Source organism: Sebastes fasciatus, chromosome 22 (genome assembly GCF_043250625.1).
Source record: "Sebastes fasciatus isolate fSebFas1 chromosome 22, fSebFas1.pri, whole genome shotgun sequence".
In the NCBI taxonomy this organism is placed as follows: Eukaryota; Metazoa; Chordata; class Actinopteri; order Perciformes; family Sebastidae; genus Sebastes; species Sebastes fasciatus.
The window spans coordinates 11,241,951-11,265,270 of NC_133816.1; the positions used below are offsets into that span (position 1 = coordinate 11,241,951).

Sequence of the window (23,320 nt, forward strand, 5' to 3'; positions counted from 1 at the left end):
GAAACCAAAACATAAACTAGTTTATCTGAAAAATATGATGAGATGTCAATAGAAATCAATAAACATACTCTTTAAAAAAGACATGTCAGAGGTCTGCAGCGCTGCAGTCTGGGAGGTCCTACTGTTTCACTGACAGCGGTCATTCTGGACCTTCATGTTCCTCCATCGTCTCTGACTTAATGCTCGCTGGGTGGTACGTATAAACACATAAAATATAATCTGTCTATAAAAGTTAAGTGCTCGATGTCATTTTACAAGGGTGTAACATTGCAGTACCTTGGCTCTTAAAATGTTTTTGGCTCATTCAAAGCAAAATAAGCTCTGCACAGGTCTGACGAAGACGGATCATACAGCTGGACTTCTACAATTCAAGCCATTAGGCATTCACAGGATCTGCAGCATCGAGTCTGACAGAGAGCATTTGGAAAGCTTTTATTCATTTAAATTACACTACTAACTTATTCATATCTCCATTATATGGATTAAACTTAAAGTCCATCATTTTCTAGGACTGTATGATGCCTAATAAATCCACAAATTAGTCGTAATGGACAATTTATATGCTAATGAGGAAAAAAATAGAAATTCTGGCTAGACAATGGATCTTATTTTGGCCAAGAAATGGAAAGAGTGTTGGATTACAGTGTGCATTAAAAGTCAGAGGCAGGGGAAACATAAATAAATGTACCTAGAATCATGTGTGACATTTAAGAGAAATGAAAGACGCACCTGTACATGGTCTCAGCCTCGACGTCTCCGAACCAGACCCGCAGATTTGGAGTGAAGTTCTGTCCCGTCAGCTCCAGCATGGCGACGTCGCCGCCGCCGTTTAGCTGCAGACGAAGAACATTGTTTAGTACGTGGACTACTAAGGCTGAACAAAGCTTCTGTCGAGGGGTCGGCGTCTACCTGTAAGCTCTCTACCACAGGCACGGGGGTGACAGGCGAGTGGACGGGGCCCATGCCCTCGTAGAAAGTGTATTCAGCCTTGTCTGTGCTGATGATTGTCCAGGAGGCGCCGTCGTTGATCATCTCCTTGTTTGGTTCCTTTGGGCATGGAGTGGCCTAGCAGACGGTGGAAGAAGAGGGGAGACGTGACCTTTATGAACATCAGGGGGCAGAGATAACCACCAACAAGTGCACTCAATCAAGACTCAAGACTGCAATCAGAAGTTCCTCTTTGGCTTTACGACCATATGAATAAGTCAAACTTAGAGATGCCAGATGTAAGAAAAAGGTGCCTGGCACTAACTTGAAACTGGATGATCCTTTCTTGGGAAAGGCACAGGTACATGCGTTCTGTGTCCTTCAGATAGAAGGCACACTTGTGGAGCTGGGAGACGGGGTCGTCGGCGTCCAGCAGCGCCGTCTGTTTGTCCACTTTGCGGATGATCTGACGGGGGGAAGAAAGAGAGAGAGAGAGAGAGGGATTAGACGACTGGAAGATGGATGGGAGAATGAAGAACAGGAAAAAGAAAACAATGAAGGAAGTCAGAAGGAAATGAAGGAAAGAAAAAAAGACAGGAGATAAGGGTGGAAGGAAAGCAGAAAAGAAAGATGGATAGAAGGAAGGCAAAAAGAAAGGTTGCTTATTCAAATCACTAATAATTGTACAACTATAAAGAAACATGAAACTAATTTTGTCAGGTTCTTTGGACAAACAAGGTCTCTATGTTTGGTATCTGATATTAAAGGAATAGTTACCAAAAAATGTTGAATTATTCCTTCAAGATAAAACCTACACAAATATCTTTGTTTATCCAATGCAGATTTTCTTTGCCAGAAATTTGTTTCGTGTCCCAGAATGTCAAACTGTTCCTTTAAATAATCCCTATTTGCAATGATTTTGTTTCTTTTTCTGGTCTTTCTAATCTTAAATGATGCGTTTTCTTTTACCAGTCTGGGCAGGGCCATGCCGGTGACAGAGCAAACCAGCTTGACTGTCTGGCCGTAGTGGATGTAACCGTCTCTCACAGTGAACTCTTCTCCTTCTGACTCCTCGTCATCCACTGGAAACGCACAATGCAGGAAAGAAGAATTCAGTCAGCGCAACACGTTCTCTCAAACCCAACATTCAACCAGTCAATTCCATTCTTTAAACATGACGAATCAGCTGTGTAATTACAGCGTGGGTTACGTTTATAATGAACAGGCAGAGACATGACGACAAAGCGACAAGCTGTCAACCCACATTCCTCACGCTGAGCCTCTCTGCGTGGTGATAAGCGTTTCTAAATGTATTTGTTTTGTGCTTGTGTTGCAGCAGCAGCAGCTCGGGCTGAATGACACTCACACAGGTGGATGTAGAAGGCGCCCCACTGCTGGGAACTGGCGTGAAAGTTGCCGCCCTCCACGTGTAGATAGCGCGTGCTGACTGTTTGGGACCGAAGCCGGTTGAACAGTGCCACCTTGGTCCCTGATGCGATGCACACTGGGGACAAACGTGAACAAGAACACACACACACGGTTACGCAACAACCCAAACAGGACATGGTGTTTACATGTCAGCGGAGGAGGCGATGTGTACTCTACAGGTGTGCTACATGTGACACAACTGGGTTACTGACACGCCAGTGAAACTACACTGCCCTCTAGTGGTTGGAAATATAATAATAAAAATACTATTATAATGCCACAGACAGACTTTTAGCCTCTTCATTTATTGCCTTAGTTTTTAAGTCTTAATCATTGGTTTTCATACTATATATATCACTTGTGCCTATTTATTCTAGTGACATTTATTTATTGTAACATTTTATTGTCATTTTTAGTCCTGTAATTGTATCGTTGTCTATTTTTATCTGTGCTGTTTTAATCTTGCTCTGTGAAGCACTTTGGGCTGCATGATTGTACGAAAGGTGCTATAAAAATGAAGTCGAGTTAAGTTATTCTGATCAATAATAAGAATACAGATAATAATAAGCTATTCTTACAACACCTTTCAAAACAAAAGTTACTTTACATTACACAGGAAAAATGAAAAATGTAAGTAAATAAATAAAGTAAAAGTGCAATAATTGTTAGCTTTCCATATGGCGTGGGATTGTTTATATACATCATTTGTTTTGACTTGTTTATTTGTTTGCATTGGTGCCAGCTGCTATTAATGTATACTCATACCTGTCATTCTTTTTTGGTTGCCGAATAGCGCTGTACTTTTGCTATATACTGCAAAAAAGAAACCCAATAAAAAGATCTTGATTTAAAAAAAAGTGCAATAATTAAATAAAAGTAGAGAAATGAAATAGAATACATAAGAATAAAAAATGCTTTAAATAAAAGTCTGAATTCCATAGTTGAATGAGTGAATAAATCAGCCAGATATACATATAAATAAAGATCAAGATTTTAAAGACTGAAATGTGCAAGTGCAACTGTGTAAATCCATACATTATTTTTGTAAAAAAAAACAAAAAAAAAACAGTGTGCTTTAATTGCTTTTAAGTGCCTGCTTTTTATTATCAAATAGATTTGTTTTCAAACATGTAAATTATAACAAGAAAACAAAAGAAGAATAAAAAATGAACAGTAAATATATACAGCAAATTCTAAATAAACTAAATAAAGTAACGGCGCAATAAATAAATAAATAGTAAAAAAAATAAATGTAGAGAAATTAAATAGAATAAAATACATAAGAATAAACCAAGCTTTAAATAAAAGTCTGAATTTCATAGTTAAATAAGTGAATAAGTTAGCAATATAAAAAGAAAAGGTATGGACATTTTGAAGACTAAAATGGGGAAGTGCAACTTTGTAAACCCATAGCTTACTTTTTGTAAAAACAGTGCGCTTTTATACCTTTTAAGTGCCTCCATTTTATTATTACATTAGATCGATTTATTTCGAACATGTAACAAAGAACAAGAAAACAAAACAAGAATAATACTTCAGATTCTAAATAAACTAAATAATTAAATAAATATTATATTTTTACAGTTTTTATGTCTGTCTACAGAAAATGGTTCTGTTTGCAGCTGCTTTTTATTAAAGCATTTCTGAAGCTGCATTGTAACTCTTGTATTTTATACCTGCCTTATTCTATTTTAGCTTGTCATTATTTTATCTGGGATATTTAGTAAAATACTTAATTGTATTTAAATGTCCTTTTATAACGTGTTTCTTTTGCACTTTGTCCCGATACTATTGATGTTTTATGTAAAGCGCTTTGAATTGCCTTGTTGCCTTTACGTCTGAAAAGGCAGAAGTAAACACTTATATTGTCCTGCAATTACACATAAATAATAATCTTAATATAGAAAACAATAACAACAACAACTAACGTCAAAGTCCCGAGAGAGACAAGACTTTTCTGTTTATTTTTTGTTCTTTATATCCTTTTTTCTTTCCTTTTCCTTATTCCTTTAGGTTACGGTGTCTGTGTTGACATGTTGTCCAGGCCTCTCTCAAAAAGAAATTCTCACCTCCAGAGCCCATCCTTAAATAAAGGTCCCACCAATATTCCCACCTTAATTTAAGATTAACTTAAACAAGACCATTGTAAGTCTCAGGGTTGAACTTCTCAGTTTCAAAAACAGACGAGCACAAACTTACAGTCAGCGTTTTTGAGGGACTGCTTCTTTTTGGAGGGCTTGGAGATGACTTTGATCCTCTTGCTGAGGAAGACGCCGATGTCAGCGCTGTTGCCGTAGAACATCTTGACAGACAACATGAAGTGCTTTCTCTTGTCGGAGTCGGATATGTACAAGGTTTTGGCTGTGCAATAATTCTGGGTGGACATGGTGGGGAGAGGGGGGATAGAGGAAGGACAGAAGTTAGAACACATTACATCTTTTTCTGCTGTACAATGTTTCCTGGAAAAGATAAACACACATATTTGTCATCGCTGTCAACAGAAAATGGTTGGAATTAATAATCTTCAAATGCACTGAAGGCAAATGACAGACTTCCTGTGTTAATCCTGTAAAATGCCTGGAGGGAAGGTGTGTATCCATGTCAGCTTCTAGTGAATAATTGCATGTGTTTGTGCGACAGAGTGACACTATGTGTGTGTGTTTGTGTGTTGTACCTTTCCCTCTAAGTTAAGCTGTTGCATTTCTTGATCGCTGTTGCCGATGCCGATGAAGGCACAGGGCTGCGACTCCTGCTCGGAGCAGCCGTCTCGCTCCATCTGCTCCTTCTTTTTCTTCCAGCCGCTGCCCATCAGGTAAACGCAGGGAGGAGGGCAGAAGAACCTGGACACAGGCACATGATATTTATGCATTTTTGTGGACTCAAATCCTGAAAGACACGCCGTTTTCTCCTTCACTGATATATCCACTTAAGAATCTGCAAATGTAAAACCTCTTAAATGGCCACCCATTCGTCTGTTACTGTAAATATAAGTGTGTTTTTAATCCACTTGCCTGGATGAAAAAGAAAAATCTGCATGACTGGCAAGCATGCTTGGAAAGTTTGAGGCTTTAAGATCAACTTGTGCTATAAAAGCCAAACATATGAACAGAGTAATAATATTTTTTGCAAAGCACATTTCAAGGACAAAACAAAGTGTAACATCTCTTTAAGACAGTGTGCATCTCTTGATTTACACCAGAAGAGGGCAGACCTGAGCTACGCTTCCACAAGACAAGTCAGAAACCTTTTTTTTTTATTAACATACTGTTATATACAATTGAACTAAGCACTCTTTCCTCAAGCTGTCGAGCCTAATTTAGCAGATGTTAACATGAGCAGCAGTCCAGCATGAAACTGATCTCTTGAAATAAAAAATTTCCATTTCAGGAAGTCGTCATTTTCTTGCTCTTCTCCTCTTGAAATGCTCTCTTAACGTCAAGTACAGAACTCCATTAAGAAAAAATGACATCTTTTCAAATGTGAAATCGAGTCACCACTGAACCGACTTCAAATAAATTCATGTGCGTCAGTGAGGAGCTGGAAAGCGACCCATTTCGCAACACCGCTGTCTGCCTCTGTGGGTGTTTGTCTACTTTCACCTCCTATAAAAAGCGCAGACAGAGAGAGGCAGCTACAAAGAGGGAGACGGCACATTTTTGCATTCTCTGTGCACCCACTTTCTTGGGCTCCCTTGTTAGGATAGAAGTAATCAGAGGTGCGAGACAGACGCACACGACATGAACATGGACGGGTTTTGCAGGCCAAAGGATGTTGAAACTCGGATATGCACACAGAGGCAGAAACCCGTCGGCTAAACATTCAGACACTTGTCTGTGATCCAGCTGGATGCTCTATTGGTTACAGATACTGTGGGTTTTAACTGCAATTTAAGAGCTGCATTGAGCAACTCGCAATCCAGCAGCACTGATACTGAACCTGTACAAGCACGCATGTGACAGGAGTGTTTGAATGGCTTCTCTCGCCGGTGTCACTTTTAACTGCACAAGACATCTACGATTTATCTGAGGCATTCATCTCAACCTTTCTTTACTGTTGTGTTAAAACTCTCCCGAGGTGTCTCGGAGTTGGCCGGCTGATTTGCCAAGAGATAGGCCTGATGAGATCGCAAGCAGCGCCGCGGCTCGGCCAAGAAAACAGGAGGAGGCTGGAGAGCTGAAGAGAGTTGCATAATAAGCGAGAGAGAGAGAGAGAGAGAGAGAGAGAGAGAGAGAGAGAGAGAGAGAGAGAGAGCGAGAGAGAGAGAGAGAGAGGAGAGAGAGAGAGAGAGAGAGAGAGAGAGAGAGAGAGAGAGAGAGAGAGAGAGAGAGAGAGAGAGAGAGAGAGAGAGAGAGAGAGAGAGAGAGAGAGAGAGAGAGAGAGAGAGAGAGAGAGAGAGAGAGAGAGAGAGAGAGAGAGAGAGAGAGAGGGGTGGGGGAGGAAAAAGCTATAAAAAGTTTGAGTGCGAGAGGTAAAAAGGTGAGAGCAGAGTAACAGGAAGGGCTTGAGGAAGAAAAGATGAGTCGCAGAGTTCAAGAGAGGGGAAAAAAAAAAGTCATCACCCTGCACTTGCATGGAAATTACACCGAAGAAAGACATCAACAGGTTCCCCGTGTGCTCTCGTCCTTGAACCCTTACACCTAAATGCTCCACGGTTTCACCAGTACATCCCCCTGGGAGACTTTTATCCCCCCCTATTCCCATCGCCTCTAACTCCATCTCCCTTCGCCTCTCTTCGGCCTTCACCTGAACGTGGCCTCACATAGGAGGTCGCCACACGTTTCCTCCTCTGACCTCTGTTGATGCGGGGGGTCAGAAGGGTCGAGGTACCCACGCTGCACGGAGGAAAGCTGGAATGTCTGTTTTGCATTCGCTCCTTAGCCTGTTCCCCCCCCCCCGAGTGACATGCGTTACCTCTCCATAAACACTTGCAGTGAAGGGCCAAGTTTGTGTTTGCCAATAACTCCCTTTAAGGCTTAGCTGTTTGCAATCAGCGTACTCAACAACAGGTCAGCATGTATAACGGTTTCACAATAGTCCATAGTCTGTTTGGCTAGTCAGAGTGAAATTGATACTTTTGTTTTGTTTTCTATTTAGTCTGATTGGGTTTCACAGTGCACAGATTAAAGCGGACCGAATGAAAAAGATGATTAGCCAAGGGGCGTGTACGAAGGAGCCAATTTAATCTTTCTCGTCTCGAGAGCTGCCACTTCTATGCAGGGAATGGCAGACTTTGATATATTGCTGTCGAAGCCTTTACACTTTGACTCGGCACTGATCTACTGTGGCCACAAATCTCCTCCAGTTTGTCTTGAATTTCTTTATAAAACGTTTGGGCTGTCCCGAATACCATCTCTTGGGCTTCGAAGCTTCGATCAGAAATAATCAAAGCTAGTCGAAGCTTTGCGGCGCGGCTGACATGTTCTTCAGTCTGTCTGTATCCATCTCCCCCGTTTCAGTGCCGCTGCCGCACTTCTGTAGACACACGCACCTCTACAGACCACCTCTTGCAAGCGGTCTCGGACCGGTTGTTTTGGTCGCACCAGATATTTGGATGAACAAACAAGCAAGGAATCCAAATTGGAGTGAGACACGACAAATGGTCAAAATAAGATTATGAAAAAAAGCCTTTCTTTTACTTTAAAGGAATATTCGTCATATCTGTTTAAGGCTGCAGCCAGCAGATGCTTAGCGCATAAAGACTGGAAACAGGGGGGAAACAGTTGGCCTACTCCCCGGCCAAGAAATAGTCTGGCACACAACTTCCCGTAAAACCACATTTCAGTTTTTGTACAGATTAAACAAACAAGATATAACGTGTCAATTAGTGAGCTTTAGAGGTGCCGGAAGGTGGACTTTGTTGCTTTTTTGTTGTTGTTGCTGGTTTAAGCTTCATATTTATCGAACAGACAAAAAAAAAAAGTGGTGTAGATCTCATTTCAGAAAGAAAGCAAATCAGCATATTTCCCAGTAAGATGAACTATTCCTCTGAGACTGAGGAGAAATCAGTCTTGTGAATGTGACGTGTTAATCCTGCACCGGAGAGAGAGCCAGACAGATTACAGGGTGCATTTTCCATCTATGAATCTGTTTTCAAAAAACCTTCTTAGCCTTATTTTATTTTTTCTCAAATCCAGCACTGATTATCAAGGCGAAGGCGAAGGGGGGAGGCTAGGGGGGAAAAAAAGCTGATATTTCGCTCACCTTTTCTCATTGCCGTAGGATTTCTGTGCAACTTTTGCGTGCAGGATCATGACAGTTTGGTCGCCTCGCTCCTTCAGGTAATTCCTCATCGCTTCTCTGCAAGGTGAAAAGAGGGAGAAGGATGCTCGTTAACAAAGGTGATGCAGCAGATGAGGCGAGGTGATATTGGGTGTGTTGAAACTTAAAGCTGGCGCAGAGGGAGCCTCAGGGGTCAATGTCGGGGGTCACCGTGTGTCGCCGAGCCGGTTTTTGAAACGCTTTAGTGTAAGTGTGAAGTATGGAATGAGAACATACAGAAACACACACACATACAGTGCACTCGCAATGACCTCTGGAAAGCCTCAAGAGCCTGCACCGTTCCGCTCGCCAAAAAAAAGCTATGTTCTCCCCCAGCTGGGTCCGTTTGAGGTGGGGGTGGGCTGTTAATGACCGGCTCGGAGGGACAGTGAGGAGCACGGGGGGAGAAGAGAGGGGGAGAGGGGGGAAGAGTTGTGGGGAGGGAGGTAACGAGAGAGGAAGGAAAAAGAAAACACCAGAGCCGCAAAAACAAAAACAACGGAGCTGAGCTCACCAGCAAAGATTCCTCATCTCGTGTCAAACATTTTTTGCAAAGGCCCACACTCCAATTACTTCTGTCAACCCATCGACAACTCCTTTACACTCAATTATTTGAATATTTGAGGGACCAGGAGAGCTTACGCTGGCCTGAAAAGCAAAGAGGTCAGAGATCAGACTTAGACGCACAATTAAGACGCGCTGGACATCAAAACACCGCGACCCGATCGGCGCACATGCACAGATGTCAGTGACACCTGACACGCTGGGCTTCCCACTCAGACAGCTTTCCACTCTGCCACGCAATACTGGGCCGCACGCTCGGGTTAGACAGGGCCTTTGTTATGAAAAGCAAGGGGCCCCTCACAGTGTGTGTGTGGGAGGGGGGTACAGAATAGGAGGAGGAGGAGGAGGAGGAGGAGGAGGAGGAGGAGGAGGAGGAGGAGGAGGAGGAGGAGGAGGAGGAGGAGGGAGGCCGAGAGGGATTTTGGTTTATCCATTTCATAATGGACTGGGAAACGTTTTATTTCTCGCCTCGCTGTGCGATGAGACAATTATTTTTTTTGGTGAAGGGTAAAAAGCTGCAATTTTGAGTCTCGCAGCAACACGGAATTATGTTCCGTTGTTTATTCAGTGTTTTCTAAATTACTGGTCGTCGGCAGCAACTGAAAATGATGGAGGTTACAATCCTAGAATTCCAAACACTTGAGACTGATCCGATGCAGTCTGATACCATTTACGCACCACATGGAGGAAATTATTCTTTTCCTAAATCAAGCCATGAGGAAAGGTGCACGCACACACACACACACACACACACAACTTGGAGCCTTTCAAAAGTTTTGATTGAAACTTATTTGCAAGGATGCGCTTCGCTTTCTCTTCCGTTTACATTAAAATGACATAACCTTCCTTCGGGGGGGGGGCTGAAGTGAACGATACACTCACCAGTGTCAGATACAGACACGTTGAAACCCCGGGGAGGCAGCTCACAGCTATGATTGATTATACGGAGAACACACAGTCCAAAACCTGCTGATGTCAGGCCTGCAGGGCACGTGTCACTGGACACCTCTGATGGTGCCTGTGACCTGCAGGAAGGGTGACATCACAGATAAATCAACACACACTTTGTGGTTGCATGGTATGAAGCTTAACCACTTGGGCACCTTGATGCCGTTATGCCGAATTTGGTCTAGTTCCAGATTCCAAATTATGAGGATTTGATGCTTATCTTTGACTTATGGGACGGTAAATTGAATATATTTGGGTTTTAAGACAGTTGGTCGAACAAAACAAGCAGTATAAAAACAGCACCTTAGAGACTGTTACACACTGAGGGTGTGTTTTTCGTGCAATCAATTTGCACGTCAATATATTTTTTCGAACTGTTGATTCGTCATGAATACTTTCACACAGAACGCAAATGTTTTTTTCTGAAACAAGGTAGATTTTCTGAGCTTTCGCACCATAATTAAAGGCGTCAACCAATCACATTGTGCGGAACGGGTAGAGTTGCGCCTAGATTTATGAAACAACAACTCGTAGGCTCCACAGGTTAAAACAGGACAGCAAACTTTATTACTCCTTTCAACTTTGACAAAGGCAGCGCAGACCAGTTCCACTCCTTCCGTTTTTACCCTTTCAAGATATAAGCCCTAGAGATATAATTTTCGCAGGTGAGTATTTTGGATTTTCATGTAATTTAATTGTCACGCCCCAGGTGTGTAAAGGCCTTAAGTTAAAGGGAACGGAACCACATTTTTTCAGTTTTGAGATTTTATACACCACAACAATAGATCAATGAATCCAGACAATAAGCGATAGATTAATCAATAATGAAAAACAAAATCAACTTTCCCATTTACTCCCAAGTGTACAGATAACTAAACTGCCCTGCTGGTATGCGTTGTGAAAACAACTATCCAAACGACACCTTGCAAGCTCCAATTATTACCTTGTTAAAGGTGCAGTGTAGTGGCATCTAGTGGTGAGGTTGCAGATTGCAACCAACTGGAAATTCTACCGTGTACCAAGCGTGTAAGAAAAACGGTGCCAGCGCAAAAACGTAATCACGCGAAATGGCCCTATCCAGAGCCGGCGTTTGGTTTGTCCGTTCTGGGCTACTGTAGAAACATGGCGAACGGCTCCGCGAAGAAGACCCGCTCCATACGTAGATATAAACAGCTCATTCTAAGGTAACGAAAACATAACAATTATGCACTAATGTAAACATACTTATTAAGATTATATTCCATTACTACCAATAGATCCCCCTGAATGTTACACACTGTTCCTTTAACCCATCCCCCCACAAAAACCTAAATCAGCCATATACCTCTATGGTATATAAATGTCATCTTATATCCGGATCAAGGCGGTGAGTAAATACATTGCCTCATAGTTATCTTCTGACACCAGAATCTCACACTAGTGTAGGGTAGGTTTCGTGCGACAGCCCTGACTTGTGGTTAACACTGTTTCACTGCACACCAAACCGTTCCAGACCACTGTGGCTAAGTTGGGGAGAGACCATTCCCCAGTCAACACAGAAATGCTTCACCATAAGATTAAGCTTTCACTTTCAGCGGTTCTTTGTGTATTGTCATGTGCAATGCCATCTTAAGCTTTGCTATCCACTTCACAGCTACCCCCAAATAACCTCTGAAAAGATAACAAAAGATGCCCCGCATGTGGCAACACTCTACTGAAACAGAATATCCTGGGATCAAATGAATAACATAAACCCAGCGGTGGGTCCATCTTTACAAACTTGTGTTGTGTAGCCAAGCATTGTTGAAACCCACACGGTTTTAGATTCAGTTCTAGTGGGGAAGCCAAGGTTTACAGAAGATACCAAATATGTCAAAATGTGTATAAAATGATGCACTAAAAATATTTCCATCTGATGACATGTTGCAGCCATAAAAATCATGGCTTTGACTTTTTTTGAATAAAGAAAGAGACACAATATGACAATGTCATACAGATGGAAGAGTTTGACTTTTAGAGGTGGGGAAATCAAGACTTCAAGAGATTAAAAGCACATGCAAAAGAGGGGGAAAACAATCACTTAAATAGGAATTAATGATGACACACCGAAAATATAAAACACATACAATGTAGTCTGACTGAGGCGCTTCACAGCTTAATAGTTGAAAATATTAAAAGAAATATGTAGACGTATAGCCATTTCACCGCTAGACCAGTGTTTTCCAAACTTTTTTTTCCTGGGGACGCACTTTTTAAAAATGACAAACCACCCGAGGTCCAATTCACCGTATCTATAAATCATGAGAAGAGCAAATTTGTGCGGAAATGAACGTTCCTGACCATTTTTACTGCCATTTCCTGCATCACCTTATATTATCTTGAATAAGTAAACCATCCATTTTGAAGAGATAAACGTTTGATAAATCACAACTTTGTTTCAATGCACATTAATGAAAACATACACATGTTAAATACTAAAATGAGAATTCATAAATGCATTTAGGCGGAGTTAACAGGCTCTTGTTTTTTCAGTAAAACAAACACAATGTACGCTTTTTTTTCATATTAGATTCAATGTTATCAGTAGGCTACATTATCAGAACACTACGAACATTCAGGCTCTCTCATGAGGCTCAAAGGTGTACATACTGCAGATATAAATCTTAACAGACAATGGAAAACCAACCTGTGGGTCCTCACCCAGTCTTTGGGAATCACTGATCTAGACAGAATTGCTCATTCACTAATAAGCTTAGATGGTCTTGTAAACTTGTGCCAGGGACATGATGTACCACATATTTTACGCACCGTTAATAGCTTTGCTTGAGAAGTGACCAGCTAGTAAAAAGTAATGAAGGAGAGTAACACAATGGAGAATGGAAACACAAAAAGGTTCCAGCAATGATTATTATTATTATTATTATTTTGATGCTTTAATTTGTGCTCTGTGAAACGGAACCAGACTAAAGAGAAAAAACAAACAATATCAATTTCACTCTGATTCGGACCAGGTAAACGGACTGTGGCTTGAGAGAGCGAGATAGAGATTAGGTCCCTTTCTGAGAGCCGGAGACGGAGAAGGAGAAGTGAGAGACGGTGACCAGTGCACAGCTGAACTTCCTATGCACGAGTAGCGTGCAGACAGACACGCAAAATAACGACACTACGCATGAAAGGAATATCAACAAGCATATAAAGATAAAGAACAGGACAAACCAAAAACACTCAAATACAAATATAACTAAAAGGGAAAAAAGGGTGCAAACTGAAAAACCAATGCTCTATTTCATCAGATTTAATCAGAGACAGGAAGTTAGAGTAAAGGGCATTTCAGTCTCAACTGCAGCCACTTCATCCAAGCAGATTTGTAAGGTAAGCGGTGGCTGTTTACCTGCCTTTGACAGTCAACTAACAAGACACATGCACAGCTATTTAGGCCATATATGCAACATGCAGGTAATAAAAGTGAAGAGGAGATGAACCAAACACAGAACAGGAGCAAACAAGACACCAAGTAGAAGAGGTGATATGGAGTGAAGAAGAAAGATAAAGTGACAGATAGAAACACAACTGAGAGAGATAAAAAGGAAATGCATGTTAAGTGAGATAGAAATGTGCCAGACAGATTTACCAGAAGAGACACATATTCAACAGCAGGCACTACGGGGGTCGGCCGTGTGTGGGAGGTTAAGCCAGGCTACAGATGCAGCAGAGCAGACAGGCATCTGTCCTGTACATCTGCCACAGCGTCTACAGCATAGCGGCCCTGTCACCAGACCCCCTGTGAACACACACACACACACACACACACACACACACACACACACACACAGTGGAGGGGCATACTAATACACACGTGCATTGTGGAATAGCTCAATTAAGATGATCAGACTGCAATTAGCGTGCGCCCTTGTGAATCACAAAAGGTAGATTACACACATCCGTAGTGGAGTCAGGCCTCGGGTTAAGACATAATCAGACTGATCACCCTCCTTTTAAATCTCCCATTTGTGAATCTGGGAGCATCGTGACCTACAGACAAGTGTCTGCTCAGTGCTCAATGTGTGATGTCTGACCTCCAGAAGGCCCTTGTGAGCCTCTAAAATAGCTGATAGGAAGTTGCCTGAAACGACAGGATCTTGCAACAACTTGTACTGGATGTCAGCTCGGATATTTAACGACCTTAAAAAAACAGTAGGAAAATAAAAGTCGCAGTGATGAAAGTGCATGTGGTCTAAAAGCCCACAGCGTCAATGAGAGGAAAAAAAACTGTTTTCGCAGCCTGGGGCAGATTTTTTTAATGAGAGTGAAGCATTTTGTGCGCTGCTTTTTGCGTTGTTAAGCGTCTCATGTATATCTGCTATGTGTGCCTCGTGTTTTTACAGGAGCGCCCTGTGAACGCTTGAGTTGAAAAAAAATCAACTCAGAGCTGAAAAGTGCCTGACGTCTTTAGCGTTTTTTCTCACTGTGGTGACTTTTTTTACCTGGAGCTTTATGATTACCAACCGTTGTGACCATGATCTGAACAGAAAACAGCAGGAGCCAAATTCTTGCGGTACTTGAGATTTTGGGTAAGGGCCCTGACACACCAAGCAGACGGTCGGTCGTCGGACAGTTTGGGGTCGACGGTGAGTGTCCGTCGGCCTAGTTTTTTTGGTTGTGTCCCGCACCGTTGGCTCTAGTCTGCCCGTATTGGGAGTTTTTTCGGCCGATTCAGCAGGTTGAATTGTGTGATCACTGTGATTGGCTGTTCAGCTTAAACGAATCAGTGCACGAGAAGAGAAACAGAAGTGACGCAAGCAGGCCAATGAGTAAAGTCAAGAGGAAAAACACAGAAGGCTCTTCTTATTTTTCATCTTCATCTCATCTGATCATTCTAATACACAGATATTTTCAAGGTGACATGGCCATCTGGAATGAAGCTAACTGGTGAGTGAGAGTGGAGTGAAAATAGTCGGAAAACGCTGCTTCGTTTCATGTACGTATCATAACAACGGCTTGTATATCTGCCGTCCTCTGTGTTCCAGTTTCTCTTTTTGAATGACGAATACAGACTGAAGAATGAGTGAGAATGTACGTGGTAGTTAGCTGTGGTCCGCTGTGGTCTTTGCGGTGTGTTCGAGTGCAAAGGCGATCATTTAAACTGTTCTATTAACTATTTGGGTTGCGTACAGGTCATGTTTTGTGCTAAGGCAACGTTAGCACTCATTTAGTGGTTGCTATAGCAACAACACAAAATAAATAGAGTGTGGTGCATTTTCCATCTGCAAAGCGTGCTCTGTGTGATCGGGACCTAAGCTGATTTTTGTGACAGTGAGACGGGGAATTCACAAGTCAATCATTATCGCTAAATAAGAGGGGGGAAAAAATGCAAAAGGACATTATTACAGAACATAAGTGTGCAACTCCAAACCAAACTGGGACAAATGGTCATCAGGGTTTTATTTTAGTCTGAATTTTATGCCGTTTTTTGACAAAGAAGGCGGATCACTAAAAGCGGTTTCTATTGAGCGTTTCCATCTGAGGCGATGGATTCTGCAGAGCCGGCCCTTCCCCTGTTGTTTGGGAGAATAAGCCCTTGAAGGGGCGGCTCCCCTCACAGAGAGGAGGCAGCTTATCCAGCCTGTATGCTCATGTGTTGTGTCTGTTTGTGTGTAGATTTGTGCATCTATGTGCGTGCACGTCTGTGTGTGCTCATTTGCGGTGTGTGTGTGTGTGTGTGTGTGTGTGTGTGTGTCATGTATTGTATTTCCAGTCGAGTAGCCTTTCTGACAGGGCGGCCCTGCAGGACCCGGAGCTTGAGCTGCCCTAAAAAGCCCCTGCAGGACGGCGCACTATTTTAGCTGTCTGCGCTGCTGCCTGACGGAAAACCGTGGGGCTGTTGTTGCCGCGAGAAGGGGGACGAAGTGGGTGTGAGTGAACATGCAGACACGAGGACACTGAGCCAGATACAAAAAAGACACGACACCATGAGGCACACACACACACACACACACACACTAAAGAAGTTTTCAGCCATTCAGCTGCTGGGTAAAGAGTGTTTTGTGTCCGTCATATTTTCTGGCCATCGAAACCATCAGACAAACGGAGGGGCCGGTGGAAGCCAGCGGACTGGCAGCACATGAATGAAGAAGGGGGACACATCAAAAGGTGCTGCTGGGGCCCCTTTTTTCCCAAAACCATGCTCGGCTGTTCCAGGCAGTACGCAACCCCTCATTTTCCCCGCCGAGCGACACGCGCAAAAGACGAGCACATGCACACAAGCGCTTGTTCCCAGTAACAAAGAGAAACACCAACGAGCAAACAAGTGCACACACACACACACACACACAAACGTCCAGAAGCAAGCCACAACATCCATCAAACGCTGTGTGTTCACCCAAATGTTGCTCCAAATGACTTGGAACAAACATAAAGAGGAACAGAATAATCAAATACTTGCAGCGCTGCTAGTAGAAGCTATGCCGTATGCAGTACAGTGCATGCAGAGTGCGGGTTTAAACGGAAAAAAGATGAATTACTGCTTTTCTGGCTTGTTTTCCAACTGCAAAACACGGGGTTCTTTTTAATGTAGCATGTCTCAGAGAGTGAAAAACTACAGAGATCTATCTAATAATCAATCAATAACAGAAGACAAATGATGTAATACAGCAGGGGTCAACCAATAACAGCTGTCTAAAGGTGGGAGAATGGACGATCAGGCCAGAATCACACAGTAAAACTGTCTATGTAGTGTTGCTTTGGTAAATTAACATGCTGTTGTTATTGTGGCAACAGCATGCAGCCAATCGGCACTATATTTATTCTGCGGTCATTACAGATGCAGCTCGAACTTTATCACCATCAGAAATGAGCTCATCAGCGCCTCAAAGATGAGCAGCAGTGACTTATGCATTTCATTGATTTTATATTTTGATGTGCTGCATGAATCCAATCTAATGCCCCATGATCGATTGTGTAAATAATGATCATGACAAAACGTTTCATACCAAAGTTCCGCGCTACTCTGATTATAACTTTTTTAAAACACCTTGCACACATTATAAACATCAGGATCCCTTCTCAAATTCTGTTGGCAATTACAGCGATTACCATGTCAACATGAATGTCTTCACATAACATATGGAGTCATGGGAGTGCCATAAAAAAGAATAAATGTGGAAATACAAAGAGAAATATATAAAAGAATAAAAACATGTAGATGACAATTTTTTTTATTATTATTTCAACTATTACAAAAACAAGTATGAGCATTTTTATTTATTTTCACATTCATTTGTTTATTTATTTCTGTATCTTTATTTATATATATTTTAAATATATTTATTTATTTATTGTATTATTTTCTAAAAAATGTTATGATTTAATTATTTTTTATTTATTTATTTCTCCTTATTCTTTTCCCTATTACTTTTTCTATTCCTTGAAGGGCCAAGCGGTCAATCAAGTGGCTTTGGGAGGGCCTTCCTGCCCAGGCTGAGTAGTCAATTCCTGCAAACATATACTCTATTTTAAATCTTATTAAAACAGAGCAATTTATATGCAAATAAATAAATATTTGTAGAGACTCTGTTAAATATATAAGGAGATAAATGAACAAATATGAATATATATATAGTTTTAAAAATATATACAGAAATAAATGAAGAAATAAATGAAAATCATTCTTTTATATATACATTTTATATTTCTTTATTCTTTTACAGGTTCATTATTTTGTATGGCACTTCTATGACTCCATAATAACACATAGGTGGTGAACTTTTTTGTTCTTAAGCATATAGGAGTTTGTAGTTTTTATCTCTCTAACATTCAAGTTCAAGTTCGAGCTCATGAACTTTATTTGTCCCGCAGTAGCAATAACAACAACAACATCTCATCACATAAGACAATATACGTATACATCACCACATACTAAAAAACACTTAAGAAACGCAGAAAAAATCCCAAAACAAACCAAAAAAAAAATACGGGGTAAAAAATGCTTCAAAATTCAACTGCCTTTGAAGGATTTCTCAAAAGCCGAACTGCATCTACTTCAGAGTGGGGAGACGTTTTGTTCTTGAATTACCGTATTCACACAAACAGGTAGACACACAAATACCACTATGACAACAAAATGTGTGAAGAATATGCACACACACACATGTATACACACGCTCACCTTGTTAGGCGCAGTGGCTGAGGGCGCTCCCCGAACTTCCTGCAAAGACACAAAGTGAGAAGAAAACATGAGTGGGCTGGTTTATCAACCACAAACACACACGAGTAAACACTGCATTACACAATGCGTCCACGTATACACCTACACACACAAGCTTGTCACTGTGGCCTTGACAGCGTGTAGTGGCACTGTGCTCAAATAAAAGGTAAGTGACAGGACGTGTCTGCCGTCGGCAGGCAGGTTAAAGCAGGCGCTTAGACACTGAACTTTATTCAAACTAATTCCTGTCGACGGCACGTTAAAACAAGTTGTGCATCAACACAAAAAGGCTCATCTTGTTTCAAGTGCAAGAGCAGAATAACCTACAATTCCTTTAAGGCCAACACCACATGAAGCCCACCAATAAAGGTGTGGACGGCTTGAGATTACAGTGATTACACATACTTATCTTTATTATCTAGGTGGCTTTAAATGTCTAATAAGTCACAGATTTGGACCTCATTGTTTGACCATATGGTACTAAATCTATTAAATGCAGAACACTAATAAAAAAAGTAACAAACATAACACCAGCAACAGCTTTTAGGCTTCATGTGTGCTGATCTGAATTGTAAAAATACATCTGACTTGATAATTTTCTGACGCCGCTTCCAGTTCAATGGTGCGTAATTAGCCGAGGGCAGATTTCACTTCTGAGGCAACGTGCAGCATTTTGAAAAGTGGATACCGCTGGGATATAACGGGGTAAACACTTCTGTATTCTAGATATGAGGAACGTCATGGTGCTTTATAAATGGGCAGTGGGTGGTAAAAAAAAAAAAGTCTCTTTAACAAGGAGGGTGATTTAAATTTATATGCAAATTCACAGTGATGTGTGCTAAAATATGCCAAATGAAAATGTTTGAAAACTATTATTAAAAGCAGAGGGCACCGGCGCCGAGCTGTTCAACTGAACATGACGAAAAACTTCATCTACTACCAAAAACAAAACAGGTGACAGAAATGAATTAAACTTTTGGTAAATCTTAGTAGATGGGAACTTAAAGAAGTGCCCAAAGAGACGTTTTGGAAACGATTCAGCTGTTTTCTAAATGAACTATGCTGCCGGTCCGTGGTGTACAGTCAGCTACCCCACATGACACTCCGCTAAGTATTTAAATCAACCTGTCTGACAGTCAAAGTGTTTGCCGTGCCACGGGGTGCAGCGCTGCAACGAGGCCCCCGACACTCTTTAAAATCTAAAGATAAACACAAGGTGATCTATGGCATGTAAATCCAAAACTGTGAGGATGACACATGCACAACAGCTCATTTCACTTTCTGAGTCTTCTCCCCTCACTTCTGTGCACTTAGGTTTTGCATCTTCATGACATTACCGCCAATTAAATCATTCATTTCCTCTATTATGACAGCATCATATACCTTCACTCATAAGGATTCTGTCCTTAAAGTGGACAGTCGACTTTACTGAGTAACCGGCTTCCAGCAGGCTGACTTTTACTTGAAAGGTGATTGAGTCATACCTGAAAACTACTAGTCATAGATTGCATGTAACAAGGAAACCACTTCCAACCACATGTAGAGAAAGAAGGCCATTGACTTGCAACATGTCACAGCTTAGGATGACTGTTTTCTGGTCAACTCTTTTCGTTTGTTGGTAAATCAGTGACGTGTACAATATGTTACACGCAACACAGTAGGGCTGGGACGACTCACCTATCTCCCAATTCGTTACTATCACGATACTTGGGTGCCGATTCAATATGTATTGCGATTCTGCAAGTATCGCGATTCGATATGACGATTTATTGCGATTTTTATGAACTTTTATAACATTAAACCATGGGGAAAAGTTGAATCATACACTTCTAGGGACTTTTACTTTGGAAAATATCTAAATTAATAGATTAAATCTGATTTTTTTTCCAACGCTAAAGCTTCGGCAGTGCGTAAGTTATTGACACAATAGCCAAGTTACAGCCTGCAGCCAGCATTATCCATAGTAAGCACGAATGAGAAGCCAGAGCTCTATGACCATCCCATATTGTTTGCTTCTGGAAATACAGTAGCTGAATCAAACATCAGGGGTGGCAACTATGATCAGGTGAAGAAAACTCCTCAGTCCGTAGTCTGTTTCATTTCTAAGACCCGTGCTTCAGAACACAACTTAGCATGCCTGCAAATTATTGTTGTTAACTTTCTCAAATAAAAAAAGCTGCCTACTTCTGCATATTTTACTCTGCTATTTTACTGTTCGTTTGGTTTGACATCATCTTCATCAAGGCCAGGAACTAAAAAATATGGTGCTATCAATCAATTAAAGTGAAAAATGCCTTGTAATTTCCCAGAGACCAAGGTGACATCTTTAAATGTCTTGTCCAAAATCTTCAGAAAACTATCATGAATGGCAAAGAAAAGCATCAAATCCTGCCTAGATCAGAAAACACGTGATTCCACAAGCCATTCAGATTTGGCTCCCCTTCCTCTGTCACATGCAGGCTCATTAGAATATATCGCCCACAGCTTGAGAACTACCTTTGCAAAGGTGCACCATATTTTTTCTCTCAAGCCAATCAGAGCAGACTGGGCTTTTTCGGGAGGAGGTCTTAAAGAGACAGACGCTAAAACGGAGCGTTTCAGACAGAGGGTGAATACAGGTATATTCAGACACACAGTATGAGACAAATTATGTGTTTTTTGAACATTAAAGCACGTAAACAAGTTCTAGTAAAAACCAGAAAATACAAATATGAACCTGGAAATGAGCATGATATGTCCCCTTTAAAAAAAAAAATGACAAAAATGATTATTCGTTTATCAAAAAAGTTGCTGATTAATTTTCTGTCGATCGATAAATATAGTAATCGTTGCAGCACTAAATCCACCCTTATCAAACACGCTCATTTGCATCATCTAAGTGTGTATTACCAGAGCTTGTTCAAAACATACTGGGGTGAAATGTTCCCCACAGCGTTCAGTCAGCCTCTTGCTGCAGCAATAACAAACTATAGGAGTGCATATCACTGCAGATATGTGATAGATGACACATTCTTGAGCACCACTGTAATGTTCCTTCAGTGCACATAGTAAAATGAAAACAACATTGCAAAATGTTCTTGTTTTCTTTCAAATTACAGGCTATATGCAAATCTTTTCAGTGCCTTAATTGTTACGGCACTGCACCACTGTTCAGAGTTAACGTTTTTCAATCTTTTGGAAGAGAAAACAGACTCAACGTTGACCCTCAAACCTTGTTAGATTTCCAATCAGGTGGACTGTCAGCTACATGTATGCAGCACGTGGAGGTGACTGTACAGAGGTGTGTGTGTGTGTGTGTGTGTATATGTGTGCCTACAAGACGGACACATAATGTGAGTGAGTCAGATTTTCTCCCTGTGTAGGATGTGGTAACGTTGCATGCTGCTGATAAGTATGTCAATACATCTTAGGGGAACATCAATAAACACACAGATAGCGTGTCACACGGCTGGGTCGGTTAGGGGTTCTGGCACGCAGGCTCCGTGTGAATTTGAACCAAAAAGAAGCACAAATAGAGGGATGAAAATAGCAACGGGAAAAAAGGCAAAGAAGGGATAAAGGGCAGGAGGAAGCGAGAGAAACCCAAAGCGTGATTGGTGCAAGAGCCAGAAGGAGGGAGTGGAGGTGGAATAATTAGAAAGGAGGGCAATCAATAAGGTTCCCACAGTGAAACACTGATGCCTCAACTGGCTAATGGATTCCAGACGGCTCTCTTCTCCCTCCTCTCCTCCTCCCCCTCCTCCTAAACCTCCACTGCAAACAGGGAGCGATGGAGGAAAGGATACTGCGGAGAAAGTGTGGGGTGAGATTAAAGGCGAGGCGAGGAGAAGTGGATGTGGAGAGAGGAAGAGCGGGATCTACGCAGGGATGAGGTGCGAGGATTTAGAGGAGAAAAAGGAGGTGAAGCTACGGCCGCACGTAACAAACACATAACAGTCATGGCTGCATGACTGTTCATAAAGAAAAATCAAAGCAAAAACCATTAAGACACAATCATTTGCGATGCTTTTACGTGTATTTACAGTGTGCATGCACCAAGATTCACATCCCTAATCTTGAACAGCTTCAAGAGCTTTATTTTGCGGACAGACTGGTTTTACTGTGAAGAAGTGATGTGTAAAAAAAGAGATGAAGGCGGTCAGAAGCGTTGCAAGTTCTGTGAAAAAACACTTCTCCACGAGCTCACTTTAACACATTCGCTCGAGACACAAACACCAACAAGAAGAGGACCAAACAGGAAACCGCAAAAGGTAGAGTTGCAAAGGCAAAAGCATGGCGCGCTGACTGTTGCATCTGCAGTTCTTTCAGGTAGGCTCTCTGAAATGGCATGCATGATGGCAAAGTTCAAGAAAGTTCAAGTACAGAACTTTGACTCTATGTAAGTAGCTCCAAAGCTTACCAAAATGAACCAAAGCCTAAAAACAAGACACTCTCAACCACGAGTCCAGGATTCACATTTTTTTACATTTTGGTATTCCTTTACAAAACCCTTTTTTGTTTTGAATCATGTTTTATTGTTTCCTTAAGAAAATGAAATACAACCTAAACCATAACAAATAAAATAATATGTAAACATAATAACATATTAACTGTAAATTAAAAACAAAGAATTCAAAAACAAGGGAGAAAAAAATAATAATAAAATAGAAAAATAATAAAAGGAAATTAAGATTAAAAGAAATTAATAATAAAAATACTACTACTATTAATAATAATTAAATAGAAAAATAATAAATAGAAAATAAATAATAAAAAAAATAATACTAATAATACTACTACTACTAATAAAAGAAATATAAATGAATAAAATAAATTCACACACCAGATTACCAACACATACTTATATCCCTGTGGTCCAGCCCCCACATTAATTCACCCGCTCAAGGTTTCTTTTTTAATGTTTTCCAACACCATTTACTCTTATGGCCTATTTTTGTTCTATTATTTTGCCTTACTGTCCTCATTTTAATCCCATTTTGTGAAGCAATGAAGTCTCCATCCCTGCAAAAGTGC

The 23,320-nt window shown here is 41.2% G+C and overlaps 1 protein-coding gene across 1 annotated transcript in view; it reads right to left on the reverse strand.

Annotated features, from left to right (window-relative positions):
- rbpjb (recombination signal binding protein for immunoglobulin kappa J region b) overlaps window positions 1–23,320 on the reverse strand; it is a 55,262-nt gene that overhangs the window by 3,113 nt on the left and 28,829 nt on the right. Inside the window, exons 2-10 of the mRNA XM_074624131.1 lie at window positions 18,269–18,307; window positions 8,557–8,652; window positions 5,030–5,195; window positions 4,555–4,729; window positions 2,294–2,431; window positions 1,897–2,009; window positions 1,253–1,393; window positions 910–1,065; window positions 730–833 (exon numbers count right to left, since the gene is read on the reverse strand). Coding sequence (XP_074480232.1) covers window positions 730–833; window positions 910–1,065; window positions 1,253–1,393; window positions 1,897–2,009; window positions 2,294–2,431; window positions 4,555–4,729; window positions 5,030–5,195; window positions 8,557–8,652; window positions 18,269–18,307 — 1,128 coding nt within the window. The remainder of the gene's footprint in view (window positions 1–729; window positions 834–909; window positions 1,066–1,252; window positions 1,394–1,896; window positions 2,010–2,293; window positions 2,432–4,554; window positions 4,730–5,029; window positions 5,196–8,556; window positions 8,653–18,268; window positions 18,308–23,320) is intronic.